The sequence below is a fragment of the Lates calcarifer genome, linkage group LG6 (assembly GCF_001640805.2).
Source record: "Lates calcarifer isolate ASB-BC8 linkage group LG6, TLL_Latcal_v3, whole genome shotgun sequence".
NCBI lineage: Eukaryota > Metazoa > Chordata > Actinopteri > Centropomidae > Lates > Lates calcarifer.
The window spans coordinates 10,707,136-10,732,695 of NC_066838.1; the positions used below are offsets into that span (position 1 = coordinate 10,707,136).

The 25,560-nt window shown below is 39.3% G+C and overlaps 2 protein-coding genes across 3 annotated transcripts in view; one reads left to right on the plus strand and one right to left on the minus strand.

The window, feature by feature from the left end:
* si:dkey-178k16.1 (band 4.1-like protein 1) overlaps nt 1-8,302 on the plus strand; it is a 40,399-nt gene extending 32,097 nt beyond the window's left edge. Inside the window, 8 exon segments of the mRNA XM_018666105.2 lie at nt 780-835; nt 1,261-1,660; nt 2,735-2,956; nt 3,084-3,143; nt 3,388-3,477; nt 3,933-4,013; nt 4,759-4,875; nt 4,990-8,302. Of these exon segments, the coding sequence (XP_018521621.1) occupies nt 780-835; nt 1,261-1,660; nt 2,735-2,956; nt 3,084-3,143; nt 3,388-3,477; nt 3,933-4,013; nt 4,759-4,875; nt 4,990-4,995 (1,032 nt within the window). The 3' untranslated portion in view covers nt 4,996-8,302.
* Nucleotides 8,303-9,852: 1,550 nt separating this feature from the next.
* The window catches only part of cntn3a.1 (contactin 3a, tandem duplicate 1), a 73,501-nt gene continuing 57,793 nt past the window's right edge, over nt 9,853-25,560 (minus strand). For both annotated transcript variants that reach the window (XM_018666176.2, XM_018666175.2), the window contains exons 13-23: nt 22,506-22,681; nt 19,167-19,284; nt 17,532-17,690; nt 17,173-17,322; nt 16,937-17,007; nt 16,286-16,520; nt 14,975-15,090; nt 14,543-14,729; nt 13,422-13,534; nt 12,231-12,399; nt 9,853-11,416 (exon numbers count right to left, since the gene is read on the minus strand). In XM_018666176.2, the coding sequence (XP_018521692.1) occupies nt 11,325-11,416; nt 12,231-12,399; nt 13,422-13,534; nt 14,543-14,729; nt 14,975-15,090; nt 16,286-16,520; nt 16,937-17,007; nt 17,173-17,322; nt 17,532-17,690; nt 19,167-19,284; nt 22,506-22,681 (1,586 nt within the window). In that variant the 3' untranslated portion in view covers nt 9,853-11,324. The remainder of the gene's footprint in view (nt 11,417-12,230; nt 12,400-13,421; nt 13,535-14,542; nt 14,730-14,974; nt 15,091-16,285; nt 16,521-16,936; nt 17,008-17,172; nt 17,323-17,531; nt 17,691-19,166; nt 19,285-22,505; nt 22,682-25,560) is intronic.

Here is a 25,560-nt window from a genome sequence, read left to right on the forward strand (position 1 = left end):
TTAATACCAGGTCTCTCCTTCCAACATCCTCACAGAATAAAGGTGGCTGCTGTTGCAAGGAGTGCAAGACCTTTCCACCATCTTTTTTTCTTTTTTAATTTAAATCCTCTTTATAAATGGCTGAGAAGGGCATTTGAACCAAATGTTCTGCCTTGGCACCTCTGTAGCAATAGCAGAAAATGAAAAAGGCGATTAGATGCAATCATAGGCTGCAGAGCTGCCAAACCTCTTCAGGGCTTAGGCATTCATATGCCACATTTACAAATATGAATACCTTTTTCCTGAAAGGGATTTTGAAAAAGCTAACCTTCCAGTGCATGGCATTACCATTGCACTTGCAGTCATTTTTAATGATGTCAGCCTGTAAAATATACCCTGTGTGCATGCTCCTGACAGTAGCCTTAAGCTTTAGACTCTAGGAATTCTCAAATGTGTTTATTGTGCAAGTATGTAACCTTTAAAGTTGATGGATGAATGAAGTGTTTACTTTGTGTTAATAACAATGCAGTGAAAGCCAGAACATAGCAACTTATATGTATTTTCTAAATACAACAGTCAATGCTTTAATCAGCTGTGTGTTGCTGATGCAAACTAAACATGTCAATCCAGTGACAGAGAAAACCTCTTAACAAATCTGGTTCTGCTCCTCTCTGATACAATTACATGCATTAGCTATGCTATAGACTACACTACCATTTGTGGCTGTCATGTCTATGAACTGACACATGATTTATTAGTTTCCCATTTACCTTTTCTTGTCATTTGTTTCTCCTCTATAGGAGACACCCCCTACACCTGCTATTCACGAAGAGCCTCTCAACTGAAGCCTCAGTGAGTCATCGCTCAGTCTCTTATTCTGTTTTTCTCCTCCTCTTCTATTTTGAAAATGAGTAAACAAGGAGCACGTAGTTATTTATCATTCGTTTTCGTTTTCGTTTTTTATGTGCACAATGTATCTAGCCTGGTTTCCTTAAAGGTCTGTAAATGAATAGCTAATCAAAGAGAGACCCTACGACCAAAGCTCCAAATGCAGGATTTTAAACTATTAACATTAAACAATTACTAAATCTGATTTAAAATGTTTTGTTTATATCAGTATTTACTGGAAAGCAGGCCTAAATTTATAATTCTGATTAGTAGAGAAACACTAAAATAAATGAAAAACTGTAGCTTACACTTTGATTATGTAAGTAAATGTCCCTGTAGTATGAAATTCTGGTTGGGTGTAAAATTGCATTGTTATCTGTCTTTTCTGCAGAGGGAACCATGGGAGAGACGTCTGGGTTCTGTATCAGAGGACGATCAGGACCATGAGATCCTGTACTTAAAGGAAACCCACCTAGGCATTGAACGCAAATGCTCCAGCATCACTGTCAGCTCTACATCCAGCCTGGAGGCCGAAGTCGATTTCACCGTCCTCACAGACCTGCACACGGGCATGGAGGAGTTCTCCAGGGGCATGTCGGAGCTGGGAGAAAGGGATCTGTCACCAGATGGGGGTCTGTGCCTGGGCATCGACTTAGTTCAGCAGCAGGGCCCCTCCGAGCCGTCTCCTCCATTAGTGTCGGCTCCTCTGTCCAGAGGAGCCAGCAGCAGCCCTCCTGCCAAGCATATCCAGACTGAAGAAGTCAGAGCAGAGGTCAAACGGCCCGATGTTCAGGTAGACCAAAGTTTTAATATCAATATCAAGTGTGTTTGTAGCACTTAGAGGCTTCTGCTCCCTTCATTTGATTTGTTCTGGCATGTGAGAAGAACTATGCTATCTTTAGGCGACCTAAAAATAAGCACCTTGGTCCTTTCTCAATCAAAGTGCAGTGCAGGTTAACATGGGTGTGAACAGAATCTGAATGTACCACAAAATGGCTAGAATTCATGTGTCATGTTGTATACCCTATCTCGCTTTTCTAAAATTAGGAGCACATGGGAAATAAATAAGAAGTGAAGACAAATCTTTACTAAAAACAACACAAAGTGGGACTAAATTTCCATCCTCCTCAGGGCCCCCTCCTGTAACACCACCATATCACCCTCTTAGTGTTACCCAAGTTTCCAGCAAAGTATGATAACGGGCTACCCAAAGTCAGCTGTTGATGAGTTCAAGTTTTGTTTACAAGCTCTAGTTTCTTGTGCTGTTGTTGGTCAATGTGAATGTTAATGAAACACAAAAATAGAGCAGTGACAATAATCCCACTGTGGGGAAATAAAAATGCTGTTAAATTTTCTTCTTTCTGTCTGTTGCTGGTTAATTGTCCAAAAGTTGCACAATGTAAAAGTCTAGATCTAAAAGATATGCATTGAATATACAGAATATTGATGCTTCTGATGCACTGAAATGATCAAAATATGGTTCACCGTAATGAAATATGCAGACAGGCAACATGTTTCCAGTTTAATACTCTTTATTAAGCAGCTCTGAAGGGTAATGAAGAAAGAACCCTCCATCTTTTCTCTTTCCTGTTTTTGTTTCTTTATCTTGCATCAAAGATAAAAACATCTCTCTTGAGCACAAAGCTTGAAACACAGTGCCAATCTGTATGTCACATTACAGGCACTTATGTTTGTCTTTCTCTTTGTGCGCTCCCTTGATTACATCTATGCATTAGAAGCATCAGTGAATATCCTCATTTTTGCCAGCAAAGTGCTTCCAACTCTTTCATTTTGAAGCCCTGTTTTCCCACTGAATTTAAGTAAAAGCCAAAGCATGTTTTAAAACTAACTTTTTTTCTCTCTCTAGCCTGTAGTTCCCAAAAAACCAAAGAGGTCGGTGCCAGTGTCGTCAGCGGTGGACAGAGAGCAGACGCACAGAGAAGCCGGTCGTGCTCCTGCCGTCACACCGCTGAGCAGGGAGGCCAGCGATGTCATGCCAACGCCGGCAGTGAGGAAGACGGACGTCAGGACGGAGACCCAGCCCAATGGGTCAGAGGTCACCACAACAATCGTGGAATTCGCAGATCAGGTTAAATACATATTCAGTTAGAAGAAGAATATCTGTAGAGCACTGGAACTGAACGCAGTTATCGTGTTATTTTATTATCCCGCTATCCTGTTCACATTAAGTCACATTATGAATTTGTCTGTTTTAGGATCACGGCATTGCTGGCCTGAGCGAAGTTTCATATTCTACGAGACAGAGTGTTTCCCCTGTGAGTACAAAACAGAAGGACCTTTCCAATTTTAACTAAACCTGCAGCACGCTCAGTCCTGCTCTCCAGGGTTTAAACCTACTTACAAAGACCAAAGACATAAATTTGTGAATACGTGCCTGACTGGATGTTATAAAATATCAAATAAGCATTACTGTTACTATGCATGTGTGTGTGTGTGTGTGTGTGTGTGTGTGTGTGTGTGTGCAGAATTGCCTAATGCTACTGGCTGTTGCTTTCTCAGGTGCACATGGGCAGTCTTGGAAGAGAGGCATCAGGATCACCTATTCTGGTCACTGAAAATGTTACCTCGGCAACCACTCATGTCACCAAGGTAGAGAAGCCTAAATAAAACTTAAAATATACAATTCCAGAGGAGATGCAGCTCATCTCCTCTGTCTGAATAAATGTAGGCTATTTACCTTGTAAAATACTTGGTAGTGCTGCATCAGGTGTGTTTTGGGCTGTACTAACCTTCTACCATATTTGTGCCTCTCTAACTTTGGTTCAGTGACTTTTTGTCTCATTCTAACTTTTTGGTTATAAAATTTAAAGAGTTAAATCTCAAAGACCAGGGATATGACTGTAAAAAAAGGGTTCAAGAACTGCAACCTTTTTGTTTTTGGTACATTATTCTCAGGCTTGTGCACTTGGTAACAGGTTACCTAACAGGTTACTTTACTATCACTGTTCTTTAGCACCGATATACCAAGACAGATTCCTTTTATGTGCAAACTTAAAGTCTGATTTTGATTCTGATTCTGAAAGAAAGGCCACTGTGTGTTGCAGACGGTGAAAGGAGGATATTCAGAGACCAGGATTGAGAAGAGGATCATAATCACTGGAGATGATGATGTAGACCAAGAACAGGTGAGCTGAATGCACAAATGAAATATGGATGGAACAGTGAAGTCAAAAGAACCATGTGCACAGTTGTTTACAGTTGTTGATGTGGTATGTTGTATTTTTGGAACATTTTCAATTGTTGGATCGTTGTAGATAAGAAATATGTTTCTAAGAATGATTGTGTGTTCTGATTATTTATTATTTTGGGACTGGAAGTATATATATATATATATATATATATATATATATATATAACAGTTATTTCAGACATTGAGCAACTGTGCTTTGCAAGCAGCCCTCCAGCTAGTCATTATTTTCATTATCAGTTAATCTTAATTTTTACTTTTTTGATTAATTGTTACATTTTGTTACATTTTGCATGTCAGTAGTGGAAAAAATGTCCATTGCAACTTCCAAGAGTCCAAGGTAACTATAACCAACAGAGCAAAACTCAAAGATAATTAATTCAGAATAATATCTGACAAAGAAGAAAAAAATTGAGAGGCTAGAACTAGAGAGTATTTGGTATTTATTCACTATTTCTCTTTGAAAAATGATTGAAATGGCTAATTGATTATCAAAATGGTTGCTGATTATTTTTCTGCCAGTAGACTAATCATTTTAGCTCTCTTTACAAACATGTCTCAAATTTTGACTGGAATTCAGTCTGGAGCTGTAAAACAATCTAGAAAAGAAGGAGAAAGAAGAAAAGAAGAAAAGTTGTTTTAATATTCAAGGTTTAAACACACAGTTCACTCTTTCTTTTCAGGCTTTGGCTATTGCAATACAGGAGGCCAAGCAGCAGCATCCAGACATGCAGGTGACCAAGGCAGTTGTTGTCAGGGAAACTGAATCATCCACTGAGGATCGACACGGTGCATCAGAGGTACAGGTGCCATCTTGACTCCAAAAGATAATATCTGGCCAAGATTTAGCCTCACAACCTCCTTTGAGGTTCAGGGAATTAAGGTCATCTATCTCCCTTTTCTTTAATCTGCAGTCCTGATTTCCTGAGACGAGAGTGCCCCCCTTTGGACCAGAAGTGTCAGTGCCCGACCTGAAATTGCCACCCACCATCCCTACTGATAGACTACTACTGCCAGTGGTGCTCAAATGGAGCCTCTTGTACATGTTCACTGAACCAGGACTCCTTTCAGATCCTTATTTTTACTCAAGCATTTCACTGTTGAAATTGATTACATTCAGGAGTGGTTTGGTGGCCATGCTGCAAACAAACATCATTCATGGTTTATGATTGGTCGAACAGTATGCCACCAGAATCCTAAACATCTGGAACAATTAAAGAGAAAATCCAACTAAATTCCCTGCAAAGCTCTCAGGGCCTCTACATTCAGAACACTTGCTTCAGTAGGCTTCTCCTCAAAGGTCAAAGGGAATTAGCAAAGAAGGGGTTTGTTTAGATAATCTGCGCACTCATTCACACTGTGGAGTAATCCAAAGTAACGAGTTATGTTGGTACCCATCCTATGTGGACAGTATCACTTGGAAAATTAGGAAATATGTGAAAAAAAATGGCCATTAACAGAGAAGTGTCTTTTACATGTCTGTCCTGCTGTTCTCAATAACAAGAAATCATCTGACTTCTGCTGTGTGTGTTGAAGAAACCTACTGTGTGTGCGTAAACTTTGTTAAGAAATAAGAAAGAATCCATTACATGTAGCTCACATACTGTTAAAGTATCCAGTGAAGCAGGGTTTAGTGAGAGAAGAAATTCAATGTTTAGTTCCCACTCCTGCTCAGCCAGTCAAATGAACAAATGAGCGCTGGCCCACCCCCCATCACACTGACTGATGAGGATGCACTGATTAGAAAGGATTGTGCTGTGAGTTTGTTAAGAACCAAAGTCGGAGTTAGTCTGATCTCCATACTTCCCTCCATCTATCTCACTTTGAAGATTTGACTTCTGTAAAATGTATTTCACCATGATGTGTGGGTGGCAAGTGTGGAAGGACGAGAATCAAGCCGCTGCATCATGATGGACTCTGATTGGACTTTTCGAGTATTTCTGCATATGTTTCTGGACATTAGGAGCTGTGAATACACACAGTGTACCTGTTGTATTTATTCAGATGGTGGCAATGTAGTTTCTGAGCATGCTGATGTTTCAGAGTGAGCCCAGTTTCCTCTCCTTTCCCAGCCTTTTAGACGTGCTTTCAGAATTCAGCTGGATATAATACCACTATGGCCATTTTGTGTAGTAAATACATAGAGTAGGCTCACACCCTTGTTCAAGTCGCAGAACGGGCTGCTGCATCAGTAAAACTAGTATTTGAGATAATATTTGCATGATAATTTCTTGCATTATTGGATTGATATGGACGTGAGCTGATAAGAAGGATGGATCGCGATATTCAGGATCATCACGAAGGAAATGGCATGAAAAATTACAAAGATGTAAAGGCAGAATTATTCACAATCTGACATTAAATCTGAGCTCTGACATGTAAAAAAAGGAAATTAAGCTTCCTGACAGGAAATGAAGAATATTCATCAGAAAAAGTGGGAAATATCAAGCACACAATGCGTCAGGTTGTTTGTTAATCCCCACATCCAATGACCTTTTTAACAATTTCATCTCATTTCCAGCCTCTGGTGCTGTTTAATATATCTTTACATATCAGTTTGCTTTTAATTAAATGTCCCCATAAAGGAACACAGAGTAGGTCTGTTGTGCCTATATTCAGTTGTGGTGACTGATGTTTTTCATAGCTGTTTATTCTACAACAAATTGTCCTCATTTTTTTAAGATTCTCTGCTGAAATAGTATTATGCATCAGAGCCCTTCCAATACTCTTTCAGACAAACTACAGTGTTATGAATACATAAAATATACAGTAGGGGCAGCATCTTTGAACTTTTAGTTGTGTGTGATTTGGTATATGAATGTTAGAAGGATTGCCATAGACATGTAGTGTGCCAATTAAGGTAGCAGTCAAATTGTACAAACTCTGATTTTGTATGAAATAACTTTATATGAACAAGCTACTTTTAATTACACAAGTGCCAGAAAGTCAAAAGCATAAACACGACATGGCAAAGTTTTCCTTTAATTATGGTATCCTTAATATTACCTGCAAAATTTCTGTCTCCTTGCAAAAGTCTTTTTTTAAACGCACAAGTCATGTATTTAAATCAAATACAGGCAGCAGCTAAATCATTCAATTGAGAAAACACAACATTAAAAAACTGTCATGTCAGGTTTATGAAAATATTACCGAGGTGTAACTTTGGCTTTCAGACACTAAACTTTACACTTTTCACATGCGTAGTGTAACTCCTGTTGTGTTTCATATTTTGGTTATCTCATGGACTTGGGTGTCAAACTGGAAGGTGCGAAAAAAAAATAATGCAGCCATGCATACCTCGTACTGTATATTTCGGTGGCGTTTGGTGGATTGTGAAGATGTCAAGTAGTTAATGGCCATGGGTTTCATGTACACTAGGGGGCATCAGTTACCTATAAGAAGAGAGCTTTGCAACAACATCAAGCATACACAACTGAAATCTTCCTCACTATCGCTCGCTAGAGGCAAAATTATCCAAATCATCCTCGGATCAACCTGAAAGGTTAAACTTACCTCCCTCTGTCCAGAAAAGGCCTGCTCATGGAAGTCTGACAAGTAATAACCAGACCGCAATTAATGGCAGACACCTGGTGCCGAAGTCTGATTGGACGACCTCTGGCTGACCCTTAAACTCTAGCCCACTCCTCTTTGTACAGAGCCCTCCTGCTCCTCCTCCTCCTCCTCCACAGCAGCTTCATCTCCTCTGCTCTGCTGCTCTCCATTGCTTGGTGCTGTGTCTTTGCTGTACATTGTACTTGCGTTCCTTCGAAATGAATAAAAGGAGAGAGAGGGAAAAAAAAGAAGATGAGAGGGGAATCTCTCTGTTTGATCTCTACCACGAATCTATGTTTGTCTTATTACAGCTGGTATGTGCATATTTGTCCTCTAGACCCAATAATGAAGTACGGCTACTGTATTTTTCAATATTGAAAAAGCAACAATGTAGTATAAAGTGAGGTTTTAGGTTACTCACTTCATAGTAGTTGTGTGTTTTGTATCGTGTGCAGATGGTTTTAGGGAAGAAAAATAATTTATCAATAGATTTTAGATGACTGCCAAAAGTTGATTAATAAATAAGCAAATAAAAGGTTGATTGTAGTGTTGTAAAATATGGTGCTTGTTTAAGTACTACTTATTCCAAGTAAGCAGTAGTTCAGATGCTGTAAATGCATCCTACAGCCGATATAAAGCGTGTAACCCAATTTGCAATAAAACTAACACAAGCAAGGTCGTTCATTGGTATTTGAACCGCTAGGAAAACAGTTTCTGCAAACCTGGGTAAGTCATGTAATCTATTTAGTGGAGATATTCAGATGTGGGTCATTGATATCCTGCCCTATCATGTTTCTGCTCTTCACAGCAGATACTTTTTAAGTTCAGTGCGACCCAATTCCCTCTGAGGTACGATTGCTAATCGTTATAGCTCACAGTCATGCAGACACAGCATCTAGTATGGAACAAACTGATACTCTCCTCAGTGTGAGGGCAGTGAGTGTAAAGATCACTGCAAGAGCACCAAACAAATCTCAAGCAGGTGACAAACTCACCATTACCAGTTATAGATCTGCAGATATTGATTGCACTTATGAGTATCTGTTTTCAGACTGTTGATGAGGCGCCTGCAAGGAGGGATAAAAGAAAAAAACAAAACAATGCTCTTTCTCAAAGTCAAGTCAATTGTGATTTGAAAGGGGCGATGGGCGCTACACAGTGTGACAATGACCCTAAGTACATAAAATTTACAATCTGCAACAGAAGGGCTTAAATAAATCAAAATTTACATTCTGAAATGATCAACTCAAGCCCTGATAGTTAATTGAGTGTAGTTCTGGTGCAGCATGATCTGAAGTGAGTGCTTCAGGCAAGATACTCTAAACTTAACAATGAATTTAAAGTGTTCTTGTAAAGAGAAATGAGCTGGAAGGCTTTTGACACACAGCTACAGGATACGTGTAGTTAAACTGCAACCTGTGGTGCAGAGTTTCCAACAGTTCATAAAGTATCTCCAACCAAAACAATTGATTCTTTAACAATTTTCAATGTCTTACACAAAGGCATGGAAACATTATCTACTTGTTCACACTGTACTTAACTATTATCATGCTGACTTAAATAAAAAAAAAAAGCATAAAATAATTGACTTACAACCGTGAGTCAGGTTAGTAGTAGTGGTTCAGGTTCATGTAAGTTAATAGAAAATGGTAGTTCATGTTCTTTTCAGCTGAACTCTATGTACCCCCACCAAAGAGGTTATGTTATCACCTGTGTTGGTTTGTTAGTTTGTTAGTTTGTCTATGTATCAGTGGGATTACATAGAAGCTACTGAATGATTTGTACCAAGCTTAGTTGAGGGACGGGGCATGAGTCAAGGAAGAACCCAAATGAAATTTGATGTGGATTTAGTTGAAAGGCCTGATCAAGGAATCACTTTCCTTCACATTATGAGAAACAGTATAAGAGCTAGACAGATATGTATAACACTGCACCCCTAGTGCAGAGGTATTTATACAGAGTTCCATTCTAGTTTTGACCTTGATGTCAAGTTGATAAAAATGTAAAAGTTTATTCATGTCCTTGGAAACAGCAGGTATACAAAAAAAAAAACAACAAAAAAACAAACAAACAAACCATAACTTACCTCTAGTTCTACTTACAAGCTTTTTCCAGAGCAAACTTTTCCAGACCACACAGAGAGTGATTTACTTCAAAGGGCATGGCCTGATGAGGAAGTCTGAAACACATAACCTTTTGGCCTCTTCTGATGTCAAGGAAGGAAATGAGGAAAATGGCATTACGTTTATTAAAAGCAGGTTGATCCATTCAGACATCCTAAGCAACATAGGTACGTACACTGACCTATCTCATGCCAAACAGCAGCTGACAGTAAAATACCATCCCCATAGCTATGTTAGAAAAGTTAGTAATCACTGCACTTGTACTGTATTACAGTGCTCATCATGAAAGACATAGGAGAAAGGCATGTTGTTTCTGAGCCCAAAAACGCCCAAAAAATATGATCTACAAAATAACAAAATTGAAAAATCTCAATGTAGCAGTAAGATCAGCTATTCATAAATTATATCAAGGGTGAGCCGAAACACAATACGGATAAACAGAGGAGGAAAATAAATAAAACGTCTCTCGAATAAAAACAACATGGATAATAATCATAAGACTTAAGGCTCATTTGGGACCTGAGGATTTCATACATACAGTGCACAACAATGCGTCTCACACTGCTCAGTGTGCCTTTTTTACACGCTTATCATGGATGGGGGAGGAAGGTAAGACATCGATTAATCAACACAAGTCTGCTGTTTACGATGGTAGCAATACTGGGGTGTACACGCTGCATTTACTCACAATGATACAAGAGGTGGAACTGAACCTTGTTGGCTCAATACCTTTGGTTCCAGTCAGTTTCATGGCAACTCTGAGGTTCTGATGTAACATGGTACAACGTAAAAGCATGAGTAAAATCCAGGCAAAGTTACAAAGATCCCAAATTCTGGTTTGTCATTAAGCAATGAGGCTTAGGTCCCTGTTTTTTTTTTTATCTATTATGTTTTTTTTTTGTTTTTTTGTTTTTGTTTTTGTTTTGTTTTTTTGGGCAGGGATTAGTAACAGTTTCCTTCTGAGAAGAAGGTAGTTCAGGTACTTTCTCAAAGACAGTCCACATAGAGGAGAAGGAAATTGAGGAGGAAAATGTCATAACCCATTTTTTGTGTGTCTTAAACCAGGCTTAAATATAACTCTCAGAATGAGCTATGCACTATAAGTGCTTTATATCTCCTCCATCCCCAGTTAACATACAATCCCATCATCCGTGAAAAGTCCAGTACATACATATCTGCTTAACAAAGCCTTCACAGAGAGAACATATAGACATCCAATTGTGCATCACACAACAGTGGGCCTCCAAGGTGAAAGCTGTATGAGAATATCCATTGGTTAGAAGGGAGCAGAGAAGAAAAAAAAACATCTTCAAAGAGACTGCAGTCAAGTCACGGTGTCCTTTCAGTTCCATAAACACAACTTCTGAAAGAGCCAGGTCCTTTCAGTAAATCCTTTAGAAAGGTAGAGAAAAAGAATCTTCCACACAAAGAGATCTTTGTAGAAAGAAGAGGAAAGAAAAAGTAGGGTAAGGTAGGGAGCAGGTGGAAATGCGGCTGTCAGCCTCTTGTTGTCTTTGACCTGCTGTTTCTCCTCTTAATAAGCAGCTGTGGTGCCTGGTTCCTGCAGATGTTTGTCATAGCACAGTCCTTGCTGTGAGGATTAGGGATGCAAGGTTAACCAAGGGAAATGCAGAGGCCTGTGGCGCTGCTCCCGTGGCTATGGAGCCTGAAATGCACAAACAAATCAAAATCCAACTGGTCTTGTAACCTTTATGGCTGGTGTGATCTAACACATCTTTAAACATGCCTAAAGTATGAACCCTGACATGAGCGTTTCATACATATCATCACAGTATGAAAACTGCATTCAGTACAAGGTCTGTGGTGTGAGTACATCCCTACATCAATAGGTGGCACTAGTATGCTGCACTTAATTTTGGGACAACCCGACTTTCAAAGAGCTAGAATATTGAGGCCGGCACAGCAACAGCCACATTTTGATTAAAAGGAAAAAAAAATCCACTTTTAAACAACCAGCTACTGGCAATATTCTTTGTGTGTCTGTTTTGTGATATATACTCCTCAGTCTGCGGATAAGAGACTGTATTTAACCGCTAAAGATAAAAAAGAGAAATGGATTATTTGAAGACTCACTATTTTGCACCAACATTTAATGGGATAAAAATACCTCAGAAATACCTGAGATACCAATTTATACACAGACAGCGGCCTCAAAAGACCATAATACAAGGCAGCTGCAGTATGTGTTATGTTAAGAGTACTAGAGAACACTTTTACATTTGCACATTTGTCTTAGATGAATACCAAAAATGCCACAGCCTTTCTCTGGGAGTTCTTGGAAATCTTCTCGGAAGTCTTGGACAGAAGAAATCTAAAAATAACTCCTTATATGCTGTTACCACCAGTGTATTGGTATTTTTTAAGACTAAATGCTACTTCAGCTGAATTCATATGTTTTTGCAGTCTTACAAATGGAGACAGGCAATATTTTCATGCTTTACGTGTCAGGATTGTCCCACCTGCTATCTTGGGGATAGTTATCTGGCCGCTGCTGCTGCCTTCCCCTCCCTCACTGAAGGGTTTAATCTGGATGACGTAGTCCTGGTTGACTGGCAGTGACAACTCCAGAGAGGTGGTGTTGGTCTCTACCACACTGGGACGGCTGTGTTTGTCTTGACTGTACATCACCTACAGGAAATCAGAGAGAGAGATATTGACAATATGAGGCACGGCATGAAGACACTCCAAACACAATAGACCATACAAGTGGTTTCACAGTGTCCTTGTTGATACACTGAGAAGAAAGACTGAGTTCTAGCTTTTTTCTTTCAGACAGCTCTATGAGATGTAATGTGCTGCCGCTGAAACTAACAAGGATGAATCTAAGTAAGTATGACTGCATTAGATCACCAGGGGAGCAGGTGCAGGAGAGATAAGGTTGGAGTAGAGATGCATGTGGATGCACTAAGGCCCAATTTCAGATAAACCCCCTCATTGTGAATGTGAATAATATGCAGTGACTGCAGGTGAGTACCCAGACCCACAGTTTCACATTCTAGATGTACGAAGCTGCAAATTGATCTTTTCTTTTCTTTTCTTTTGATTGATAAGCCAATTGGCACAGCAAAATTCATAACAACCTGAAATACAATCCCAGTAATTATCAAGACATTTTTTGTAAATGATGCTTCTATGACAAGTCAAATGTCACAATGTGGGAAGATCAGCCAACTGTTAATATGAGTAAAAACTCTGCTTCCTGTGATGACTTCACCTTGAGCAACAATTTAAAAAGTTATCAGTTTTGAGTATGGTTGAAATGATGTGGCTAATAATAAAAAGGATGTAGGCAGTGGGGTTAGTAATGGGTTGTTATTCTAAGGGAAGGAGGTAATTTGTGGAGGACTTTGAAAATTAAATCAATATACAGCTAAATATTACATCAGAACAACTTCACTGTGAAATAGGGCTGGGGTGTACTTCTAAATTAACTGCAATTAACAATACTGTGAGAAGAGTGCAGTCAAACTGGCCAAAAAAAGAAAGAAAAAAACCAGTGTGCTCATATGGAGTAAATACACCAAGTGACAGTCTGTCAGTCTCTGTTATGTTGCAATCTATAAAACCATTCACTTGTCAGAGCTGCAGCCGGTTCATTTCAAGCACTCTCTTACTGGAGAAGTGTAAAACTGCCCACTTTAGTTTTTTACCTTATATCCTGTGACTTCTGACTCGTTTTCCAGAGCATGTACTTGGTCCCACCTCAGGATGACCTTGGAGTTGGAAGTGTTCCACATTATTTTGACCGGGGCTTGACTGGGCGCTGGAGAAAAGATGATGGGGAAAGGTGGAGGAGAGAGAAGAGGATGGAGAAAAACAACAAGCCACCCAGTCAATAATATATAGTAACAGTAAAGTGCAGAACCAACTCAGCATGAAGGAGATTTCTCATTATCAGTTTACCATCCCACTGTCAGGAATGAGCAGTGACTCTAGGAATATACAGTGTGTGGGAGAGAGTACAGTCTTATGTGTAGCTGTTTGTGAGGGGGATGGCTAGGGACACAAGAAGAGACAGCTGTTCTGACAATTTATTAATTAATTATTTTCCAATATAAACATAAGAGGCTACACATCGATGTATAAGTTAAAGGCACCCTGTGAAGTTTTTAACCACTAGTGACTCCACAGAGTACTGTCCTGGTTAGTGAGCCCCTGTTTTGTTTGCATCTCATTTTACTGAAGTGGGTGAAGTGCATACAAGCCACAAAATCACAAGAAGACGAACAGCTGAACCGAGATGCAGGGGAGAGTTGGCTGATGTTTTAAGGGAATTGTTCCTCAGCTGGAAACATCTCATCATTTGCCAGCTTGGCCTGCATGTCAAATCACCTATTGTTACCCTGTTCACATTGGTGCAGTGCCAAGAGACAAAGCAGTGTACCCGCAGAAAGGAAAGGAGGTAAGAAGACGACTGCTAACCCATGCAAATTAAAACAAAATATTTTTAAAAAATGTCTCTCTGAATGATTTTTGAGAGAGTAAATGCCTTTAACACCCTTTTTAGGCCTCAGCTGTACACAGTGTATTTTGGTGTGAAACACTGAATGTAAATATTAGCAGTTGGTTCAGATGAAAATGCCACATGGTATCCTTAAGGTGGTCTTCTTCAGTGAATATTTCCTTCCTTCACTCTAATTTGTGAAACATTAATGGTGAAATTATATATACCCAATGGACTATTAACCTATAATCAGAGATTTAAAAACGAGTGAAAATGATGCACAAAACCACACACAGTCAGTCCCAGCAATATCCTGCGAGTCCTTACGTGGTTTCTTGGTTGTGACATTGACTATGATGCTCTGCGGACCCACTCCAGCGCTGTTATAGGCCCGGAGGGACATGTAATAGGTACTGCTACCCTCCAGATCCTTGATGAGTACTGAAGTTTTATTCCCCACTGTCCTGATCACACTGGCTGTGTCCTGCTTTTCCTTCTTACCCCAGTATCGCAACTAAAAAAAAAGATGTAAAAAGAAATACACAGGTTATTCTATATAAGCCTGTGCCCAATGTATAATTTAATAATCCTTCTGCAACTGTACAACTGTGGGCATGAATTCTGGAGGGCTTTATCATGCTCATATACTGTAGTTTACTTCATGAATGAATAAGCATATAGACACTAATACAAAAAGGCTGTTGGCACAATCCACTACTATTGTGCAAGTCCTATTGTGTGGGCATGTGTTGGTTTGACCTCATAGCCCAGGATGCGTCTGCGGTTGTTACTCCAGGCCAGCGGCTTCCACGTGACCTCTACCTCGGACGCTGATACACTCCTCGCCCGCACCCTCCCTGGAGCTCTGCTGGGCTCTGACAGGCACACAGGAAGACATGGATTCAGTACACCCACATCCGCAATATGATTTATTGAATGTACTGTTTCTCTGCGAAATGTATCCATACTAGTGTGTAAAGAGGAGTGAGTGCTCCACCATTAAGCATAAAAATGTTAAAAATGTTTCGCTCAGAAGTGTGTATACATATATATATACATATACACACACACACACACACACACACATATATATATATACACACACACATACACACATGTATGGTTGTTGTCTAGTAAATACCTGAAGGAGCTTTAAACTCTTCTAAATTATCTCACAGCCCCAAAAACTCCTTAAATTAAACAGCCAGAAACAAGACTTTCTTGTACATGTAAATGTTTACAAGACACTTAAGGGTTAGATAAGTATATTTGGAGAACATCTCTCAGGTTTGGTGGCCATTGTTTTTTAATAGTAAACAAACCTTGGGCAGAAAAGAAATAATTACCTTTCAGTTTTTGTGGCCAGCTTTTCCTGATAAGTAGACTTGTTTATGTGTAAGTGACAAACCAAAACCTGCCAACACCACCGCTGCCTGCAAGTGACTGCAAAGCTTTAGTCTATCTACTGAACACAACATCACAGCTCCTGAAAGCTTGTATTCATGTAAGTCCTCTACTGCCTTGAATATTAATAATGATTAAATGAACCATCAAAGAAACATAACTCAGCTGACCTGGTTCATCAGGACTGTGTAGATCTAGTTTGATCTAATGAGATTGACAGTAGTCTTTCAACATGAGCAGACCACTCACCAGCTGTCACCATTGATTCATATATTGTTAAAACAAACTTGGTTCGCCACAGAGTGTGTGACACCACCTTTTCCTGACTGAGACCAAACAAAATGGTGAGACAAGAACAGACAAATAAACACACATACAGAAATCTCTCATGAGAAACAGTCAAAACTGTTCTAACTCTGGCAGTAGTTTTGTTTTCCTGTAGGACAACATCAGTCTTAGTGAGAAGCTGAGGAAATATGTTTCCATGGCCTTAAAGGTAACTGGAATCATGATTTTAGATCCAATTAATGCAACATAGAACATTTTGATCATCAAATCAAAAATAAAAACTGACAGAAATAAGACTGAGACTAATTGGATGCTGCATTGTTACAGTGTTAGAGTTATTGTACATATAGTTGTACATATAGTTGTAATAGTACCCACCTTCCTCCGCTGAGTGGATGGTGGTCACTGGGCTGAAAGGGCCCTCTCCTTTATTGTTGTAAACCCCGACTTTGACTTGGTACGGGGAGAAGGGAGGGATGCTCTCATTCTTGAAGACATATCTAGAGGCATCTGGGGACGTAACAGCAGCCTGCATCCAGCCTTGTGCCCCAAGTGGGCGGAAAGCCACCACATAGCCAAAGCCTGGGCCGCTCTGCAGCTCCTCAGGAACAGGCTAAGGAGGTATGAGATGACTCAGAGGGATGACTCAAGATGACTGATATTAAAGATATTAATACCTAAAAGAAATGCAGCTATGCATGGATCAGGGCACTCAGGGGAACAATGCTGAGAATGATATTGTATTTGCAAGCCTTTCAAGAACTTCCTGTTCTTTCTGTCTGGTTAAGTGGCTTTATACTGAAGAGAAATATGATAAAACCAGACAAACAAAACTGGAGAGTTCTTCTTTGTATATTCTAGTTTCACTTTAAAATAACCATGACTTATATAATATATAGGCATACATATTTATATATTTAAGTATAGAACATGAATAAAAACACATTCACATGTGCACAACCAAATATGCTAAAAACACAGACACATACACGCACATGGACACACACACAGACGTGCATGCATGTTTACCTCCCAAGTGATGACCAGCTCTGAACGCCCACCACCACCACCGTTCACCCTGGCTGGAGTCACCCTGGGGACTAACAGATGAGTCTTTATTAAAACCATAAAGTAGCGAGACATCAACGTTTAAACGTATGTGTATTTTACACACACAATCACACACACACTAGTGGAGATGGCTGATTGAAGCTGCTTGGCACCAATACATTTGTTGTCAGCAGACAAAATGTAAGGATACATACGCATTTCTTTGGTACGGGCCTTTTTGGAGGGTTTGCTGGGCTCTCCTGTTCCTATGCTGTTAGTTGCCAGGACTCTGAACTCATACTCCACCCAGGGACTCAAGTCAGTGACAGTGGCTGACAGCTGCTTCCCCCCGAGCAGCTCAGGAACTGAGAGACATCACAGAAATAACCTTTCATCAAAGCCCTGCAAGATCTGCCACTGAAAGTAAGCCAAGCTGGTGATGTGTTATTTACTGTCATTTCTTGTGTGGCATTTGAAAAGGATACCAGTTACGCCCCCCACACTCTTTTTTATCTGCTCAGTTAACTTAACATTCGCATAACCCACACCAGACTATCAGTTGAAACTAGCCTACCGGTGGTAACTGCTTGCCACCCAAGGGAGAAAGGCGTTCTGGCCTGGATGGTGTAGCTGAGAATGGGGCTGTGGTTATCCATGCCGGGTCCCCAGGACAGTGAGGCAGTGGTCTCTGTCATCTCAGTCACCTGACAGTCCACAGGAGGTCCAGGGGGACCTGGAAGGATAATTTGTCACCGTTCACTCACAAAGGATGATATGTACTGTCAATATTAATGAAGACAAGAGGCAGCAGAACAGAGCCACAGAGTGGGTGGTAGTTGCTAAGACTTGCTGAAGTTCGAGTGCAACGCTGAACTACAACCAGTCCAAACTCAATGTTTGTTATATTAACGGTGACGTAGCAAAAAATCTAAATTGGGGACAAAATCTGCAGCTTGAGCTGTACAAACAAATGTTATGTTTCTAATCTCATATTCTGTATTTCTTAAGTGCAGTACATGAACATGTTTTTTTTTTTTTTAAATGTTAAAGGTTCACAAGCCAAAATGTTGGGAACTACTGCCATACAGGGGTTTATGTGGAAAGGTAAATGTGGAATTAATTGTCTGCAACATGCGCCTCCCACATAGATATTACATAGATGTGGTGAACACTGTCAGGCCATCTTTCTTTTAATTATTCACCCCACAAAAATTTGTTCACATGCTTTCATTCTCATTGTGACATAGAGTGGAAATGAGAAGGCACTATTGAATAGCAGAGTGTTGTGCAATCAGCTATAATGCTCATATGGTACTGTATCAATATTCATTGACTGTGACTATTCATTGAGAGAGTGTATGAATGGCTCGCAGAATGTTTGTTTTAGAAACAGCTTAATGTGTTACTGCAAAAGCTGAAAGGCAGTGGATAATTGCACTTTTCTCTGGTATTTCCATAGCTGCCATAGCCCTGAGGTATAGTTAGTATAGGTGCATGTCAGGTATGGCATAGTAACAGCAGCAATATGTGTGCACACTGTTGCTACGCCATAACCTCTTAACTACAGATTTAATACAAAGCTTCTGCATATCTGTCTTCATATCTATATATGGCTTTCTTACTGGAGCTGGCTGTGATGAATAGAGGAAGTTGTTAGAAATTACTTTGTCTGCTTCATTTTCTACAATAAACTGATTCCCACCACCATGTATACTCATATACATACTGTGCAAGTTAAGCAGCCAACAGAATAACATATTTTAATCATGTACCTGAACTAATCAAATAACAAAACATGATCTATATTTGAAACCCTAAGTCTAACGTGAGTCTAAAAAAGCTGTGTAACTATATGGTCCAGGTGGCAATTAATAGTGGCAATAGAATAAAATATAAGTCAAAATGGCAATGCATACTGCCTGATTTTCACTATAAGCTGGCGGTTGCTTAAATAATGGGAGAAAGCCCAGGTGAAAACACATTTGGTTTAACATGTCTGAAAAAATAAGAAAGGTACTGACAAAAAACTGGCCATAACAGCTCCAATGGCTATTCTGCATTTTTTTTTTTTTTTTTTAAAGGACATTGTGCAATGGGAGAAGGTCCAGATGAAAATCATGCAGGGTCAGTTCATGAAACAGAAATATTACTGCAAAAATTCAGACATTGAAGTCTTTTTTACTTTTATATGTGGTGTGAAGGTACTTACCTCTGACTACCACATCTGTGGCAATAGACACACTGTCCACCTTGGTCTGAACGGCACACGTATATTTCCCAGCATGCCTTAGCTGAATGTTCCGAATCATGATGTCACCGGCCGAACGCTGTCGTTGAAGAGAACAGCAAAATAAGTGAAAATGCAAAAATTTTAAATTGCAAAATAAACTGAAAGGACTGCAGAAACAAGTGCAGTGTCAGAGTGATTCCTTATGGCATTGAGTTTATTATATTATGGAAGAAAAAGGTACAACACAAACCCAGGGACACACCAAATGACTGAGTGCAGGTTTTCATAAGCATTTATGAGGACGGTTCTTTGTGGGGAATTAAAAAGCTTCTTTCAGCTCTATCCATTTTATTCACTCTGATTCCATTTACTCTGCAGACATCCATTCAAAGCCAAAAGCATTATTAGCTTTGAACTTTAAAGTTAGCACTAATGTTAAGTTGATGTCTTATCTATGAAAGTAAGGGACTGTGAAACAGGATGAGACTCATTAATTACTTTGATGTATAATCAGGGACATTTTATTGAGATAAAAATTCAGTTGCTTTGAGTCAGTCACTCTTTGAAACTCCCCACCATCATTAAAATTATATAACTGAGAATGGAATAGGTCACAGATCTTTCACTTTTGCAAATTTTATGTACAGCACAAAAAAAAGTACTTTCTTGCTTTTTTATTAAATCAAGCGTAACCGTAAGAGGTCCTAAAAAATACAGAAATCACGTGTTATGTGCCTTTTAGACATAGAATAAAAGGCAAATGACATTCTCTGTCCACTGCACATAACATCTGTATGTACAGGGGATTGCAATTACTTTATGTTAAGGCTGACTTGCCATGACTTACTGGGTGATGAGTTATGTGAAAAAACTGAGCAATATACTAACTGATAATATAATACCAAGATGCACAGTCTTATTATGGTATTTGACATTTTCTATTCATTCCACTGAAAACGCTGACTGTATTTTACTGAGGTTTGGCAATGCATCCTTCACTCTGCCTTTTCATCTCTCCTTTCATCTTAAGCAATATATAGTAAGCATACTGTATATTAGACCTATTCAGCATCTTATTTTCGATAGAAAGTTAATTTTAGTTTGTTCTATATTGAGATGTTTTTTGTTTTTTTCCAAGATAGACATCACAGTTTTATCAGTCACAGTCCTTACAGTAGTACTGTAACAATTAGACCTGTAAAATGAGCATTCCCCTACTTAGAGCTGTACAGGAGAGAAGTGTTGTAGCCAATAGTGAGGCTGGTGCAAATCATGTTGGAGGCACACAGTTTTCATATTGTTCAACATTTGCAGGAAACTTTATATTCTCTACCAGCCAACTTCAAAGATGCTGCCGCTGCAGGGTTTTTCGCCATTACTACCCTGTGACATCATTTCCATATTAAATGTGAAAATAAACACAGCTCTCAGTTTATAATTGAACCAAATCAGTCTGTTATTTCCTCCCATTTCTATGCTGTAACACAGTGCTCAAGGGGCTTGCTGCTTCATGTTTACTCAAAGTGTAATATTACAACCTTAAGGTATTACAGTCCTTACAATTTTCACATGGCTCACTCAGCTACTTCAACATTAATATTCTTCAGTTTACTTTGGGTATTGGATTGAGGAGACATACTTCATCTCTATCTGTAACAAAGATCTTAACATTTAGGGAATATCACTGAATGTGTAAAAAGTAGAAATCAAATACAGGGATTCAGGGGAGTAGCTACATTGATAATGTCTACATCTTACATTCAAACCATGTCAATGAGTTCACAGCAGACCATCAATAGTGAAAAGCATGTCATAGTCTGCTCTTACAGAAAAAAATACTCTTTGCACATAAATCAGGAAAGTTTAAGAAATGTGACCATCCACCATTTTCATGATTTTGAGATTCAGCATTTTCATTTATCCTTTCATTCATTCAGTCCAGTTGTTTGTTTGTGTACATGTTCTAATTCTGCTGTCATTTTGGACCCTGCCACTACAACCTGCCTGCTTTACCCACCAGTGGAATCACCTGATCCACTCCTCCTCTCCGCTCGCCTGTTCACCTGCGCCGTATTCCCTCATTAGCTGCCCAGGATACATACTGGTCTGTTTGCTCTTACTCTCTGCCAGATTGTCTTTGTGCCATGTGCTTTAGCTTTCAAGCACTCTGTTCCTTGCCTGTCTGTGTTGCTCCTGTTGCCCCTTTGTACTTTGTTTGCTTGCTTGGATTTTTGTTCCCATGTTTTCGGGGTTTTTTTTTATATGTGCAGACTTTACTTCAACATCTGCCTCCTGAGTTGGGTCCCTTTTCTGAGAATTGTGACACCATTAATGTGACACTAGTCTCTCTGCCACAACATGCATGGGTGTGGGAGGTATAGGAGTCAAGTTTATAGGGAACTGCAGGGCTACATACAATTGTTATTGTTCATGATCATGTTGAATAAAAAAAACAACAACAAAAAATAAAGAATAAAAGAATAAAGAATAAAGGAGCCAAAACCTGATAATTGCTTTTCTTAATTAAAAGACAAATATATTTGGTGTTAGATGATCAAATGTAATGCATGGTTGAGCACTGCATAATGAACTCCTTAGTTGATGTTCTTGTCAATGGAGGAGGTGTTATTAACAAGCAGAGCAGGCAAACATAGAGCCCTCTTGTTCAGTCTAAAAAAAACAAAAAATCCCATCTGTGTGATTCATCATGACCAAGCATACTTTGCTCCTTAAAAGATGAAGTTGAAATTAAGCTTTCAAGAAATGAGACGTAAATGTGTTAATGATCATTTTAATGGAGTTCAAATAACTCTCTTCCTTATGAGTCACTTTAAACTACTGCACAGGTATATAATGTCATCTAGAGTATACCAAAAAGTGAGAATGTACAGAAAGACATTCTGAGTATTATGTATTATGGCGAGTGGAACTATTCACATCTGGCTTTTCTTTAAGCCTATCTTCAGATCCAGCAAGCTCTTCAAAGTGGTAAAGTCATGAGTACACAGTCACCACGTTCAAGTGGGAACATAAAGGATGTCAATATATAAAGGCTCCTGGTTTTCATCTAAGGATATGTCACATGGCCAACACAAGAATTCAGTGCTTCATATATATGCCGTAGTTCCGCCATAATGAAGAAAGTTCAAAGGTCATTCAAAGAATCTAACTCAGACATTCTCCAACATTCTGAAGCACACAGTGGCAATGGTGACCTCAAGGGGATGTTCATGTGCAGCTTCTGGGCCACAACATATCCTATTCCCTTAACCTGTAGAAATACAAATATGGATGATCTAAATATGCAGATGCACTTACCCCACCAACTTTTTCAAAATAAGCACCATGGCTTCCAAAGTGGATGAGTTGCTCATTGAAGAACCAGGTAAACTTGAGGTCCAGCGTGGGGTCATGAGATACCTGGCAGGGCAGCACAATGCTCTCACCTACGGTAACATCAAGATGGCCAGCTGGACTGGTGATCACAGTTTGCTCTGGAAACAGGAAGCACCAAGTTTGAAAGGGCAGGTGTGTTAACATAGTGGTGTTACTCTGTAAGAGTAGATGTACCATTTTCCATACTGTCCAGATTGTCTGCTATATAGGTAGTTATACACTTCATTCAGCTCTATTTGTTTAGATTCTTTGTGTATTGCAAAAATATGCCATGCTCAAAAACAAATCCTATCCTTTAAATCCTGTCCCAGATTTCACCAAACAAGATAAATTACTTTTGAGTCTCTTTCTTTGGGTTTCATAAATCAGAGCATGGTCTTCCATACCACTAAACAAGAGCAGAGAGAAAGAAAAATAAACAAACAAAAGGAAAACCTCAGCCATTACTGCAGGTCAGATCTGACTCTATAATTTGGCTCTGTTTGTGCAGAGACAAAAAGCCATCCTATTTCATCCTCAGCGTGGTGTGCATCAACATAATCTTTGGTCTGTCTCAGCTGGGTGTCTCATTCAACAGCAATGCAGTGCAGAGAATATAGCACAGGCTGAGAGGCCCATACACCAGTCCACTGTGAATTATGCATGCATGTCATAAGCGCCTAATGGACAGGCAAGCCAATGCAGCATGTCAGGGGGAGTAAAGGTCTATATTCAGCTCTGTCAAAACAAGCCAACTTGTTTATCTCACACCCCCTAAGGAGAACCGACTGGTCATGGCAGTGCATTCCAGGTGAGACTTAGGAAAGTTTGGCACCAGATGCACAAGCAAAACTTTCTGCTTCCGATTGCAAAGCTGTCATGCTTGATGCTGATTTCCTGTTATGGACTGGAAGGAAAATCTCAAATTGGCTCCCTCATTCCCTACAGTTTGCAGTGTATGGTAATTGTCATTCTGTAAACCTATGAAATGACAACATATTTCAAACAACCACAATGAACAGTTTTTATTGTATAGATCTGGAACAGAATAGACTGGATTTTAATGTTTCCATCTGAATTAGCATAGGAATTGCTGAGATGTGTTGTTCTATCCACAGTATGCTACAGGTTTGATCGAAAAACTTGAAATAATATGTCTGGGATGAAGCAGTAGCTGACATCAACTCCTGGGAAAATCTTAGGAAAGACTTATACCTGAGAAGCCAGGTGTAATGTAATTAACTGAAATTAACTAGGAGGATGGAAAGCAAAATGTGTTCAGAATCTTGAGGAGCAGTACACTCCTGGGGCCTGTTTCAGAAAGCAACAACAATTTTTTTTGGCCACTTAGGGTCACTACCTATTAGTTCATATACAAACCTGTTGGAAAAGACTTTTTTTTTTAGCTTGGTAGCAGTATGTTCACTAGCTAGTTGCTAACTGTATTTGTCTTTCACAACAGTAACAGTAAAGTTACTGGCTAGACAGCTAAAAAATGAACTATGTGAAGCAGTGGACAGCTGAGGATTTGGGGAAAAATTCTCTGTAGGTTCATCACCATTACGTGACCCCTTTAGAGGGGCTATTTGATTTCTCTGCTGCTGAGCATGATTTCTTGTCAGAACTGGATGGTGCTGATGGTGGCTTGTCAAGAGCGTCAGCCATCATTTGTAATTTGCAATACAAGAAGTCCTATGAGCAGCACTACTTCTTCAGGACAGTGAGATCGCTACAGTGAGTTGTTATAAGAAAGTGATGAGACAGGCTGGCCAGGCTGAGGCTAGCTGGTTAGCATGCTAACTTCAGTAGAAGAAAAGAAGTGATAGAACTACAAGCAAAACAGAACAAGAAGCCAAACATTGCTGTTGCTTCCAGTAAAGGTATGACGTTCAATGCTGAACTCACAGCGTTTCTTGACATGTAAGTAAACAGCTGTTAATGCTAACATTTGCTATGCAAAGACAGCAAAACTTACAGTTTTTACAGTGTAATTCCATGCATCATTATAATAAAAAATATTTTTAAATACTGTTTAAAAGAGTTTTTACTAATCGTCAACAATTTTGCAAATCAACATTAAGCATTCATAGTTTCCCTACCTTACAAATGTGATGATTTGGAGCTTCTTCTGTCTTATATCATTACCAATTGAATACTTTAAAGATACAGACCGTTGGAGAAATCACTTTAGACTCTGTGAAACTGTGATGAGCTTTTTTCAATATTTTCTTAAATTTTATAGACTATCATAGATCAGGTGAAAAAAACTTGCAGATTATGATGATGAATGATGACAGAACATACTTAAATAAATCCTTCCACCTCTGACCAATATTCTAAACACATACATACATGTATAGTATATACTGACAGTCACATTTCGTGAAAGAGGCTGTGGCAGAAAAAAGAAAGTAAATTGGGCTTCTGTGCAAGCCAATTTGCAATTCATAAAACTTGTGAAGAGGAATCACCAAAAGGCATTTTAATAGAGCACTGTTGTTGACTCTGCTCTTTAAAAAGACCCAGAAAATTCATTGCACTGCAGAAGTGTGTGATTTAAATGGATTGAAATCTTAAATAAACCGAGCATGGCTATGAGCCACTGTGCAAAAAAGTATGAATTAAACATTGAGCGCATGAATGCAATGAGCCTCGTGTCTCACTTCCTCCAGCCACTGCCACTCAACCAACTGGACTACATATCTGACAAGTTAGTCTTAATAGTAACTCTGCCTCAGTGTTTGTTCATCAACTGTGCAGTGAGGGTCAATGTTGGTTAATTTTAAAAGCAACACTGGCCAGTCGTGTCTCAGAACCCTTGTGCAGACTGCCAGATAATTTTTTGCATTCCTCCAAAAATACTGACAGCTCTAAAAGATATGTTACTTTAGTACAAAAGCGTGATAAAAAAAAAAAAAAACCCTGTTCGAATGGGTAACATAAAAGGATTTTAACAAAGAACTACTGTAGAAATCCTATTCCTAAAATTCATGACAAA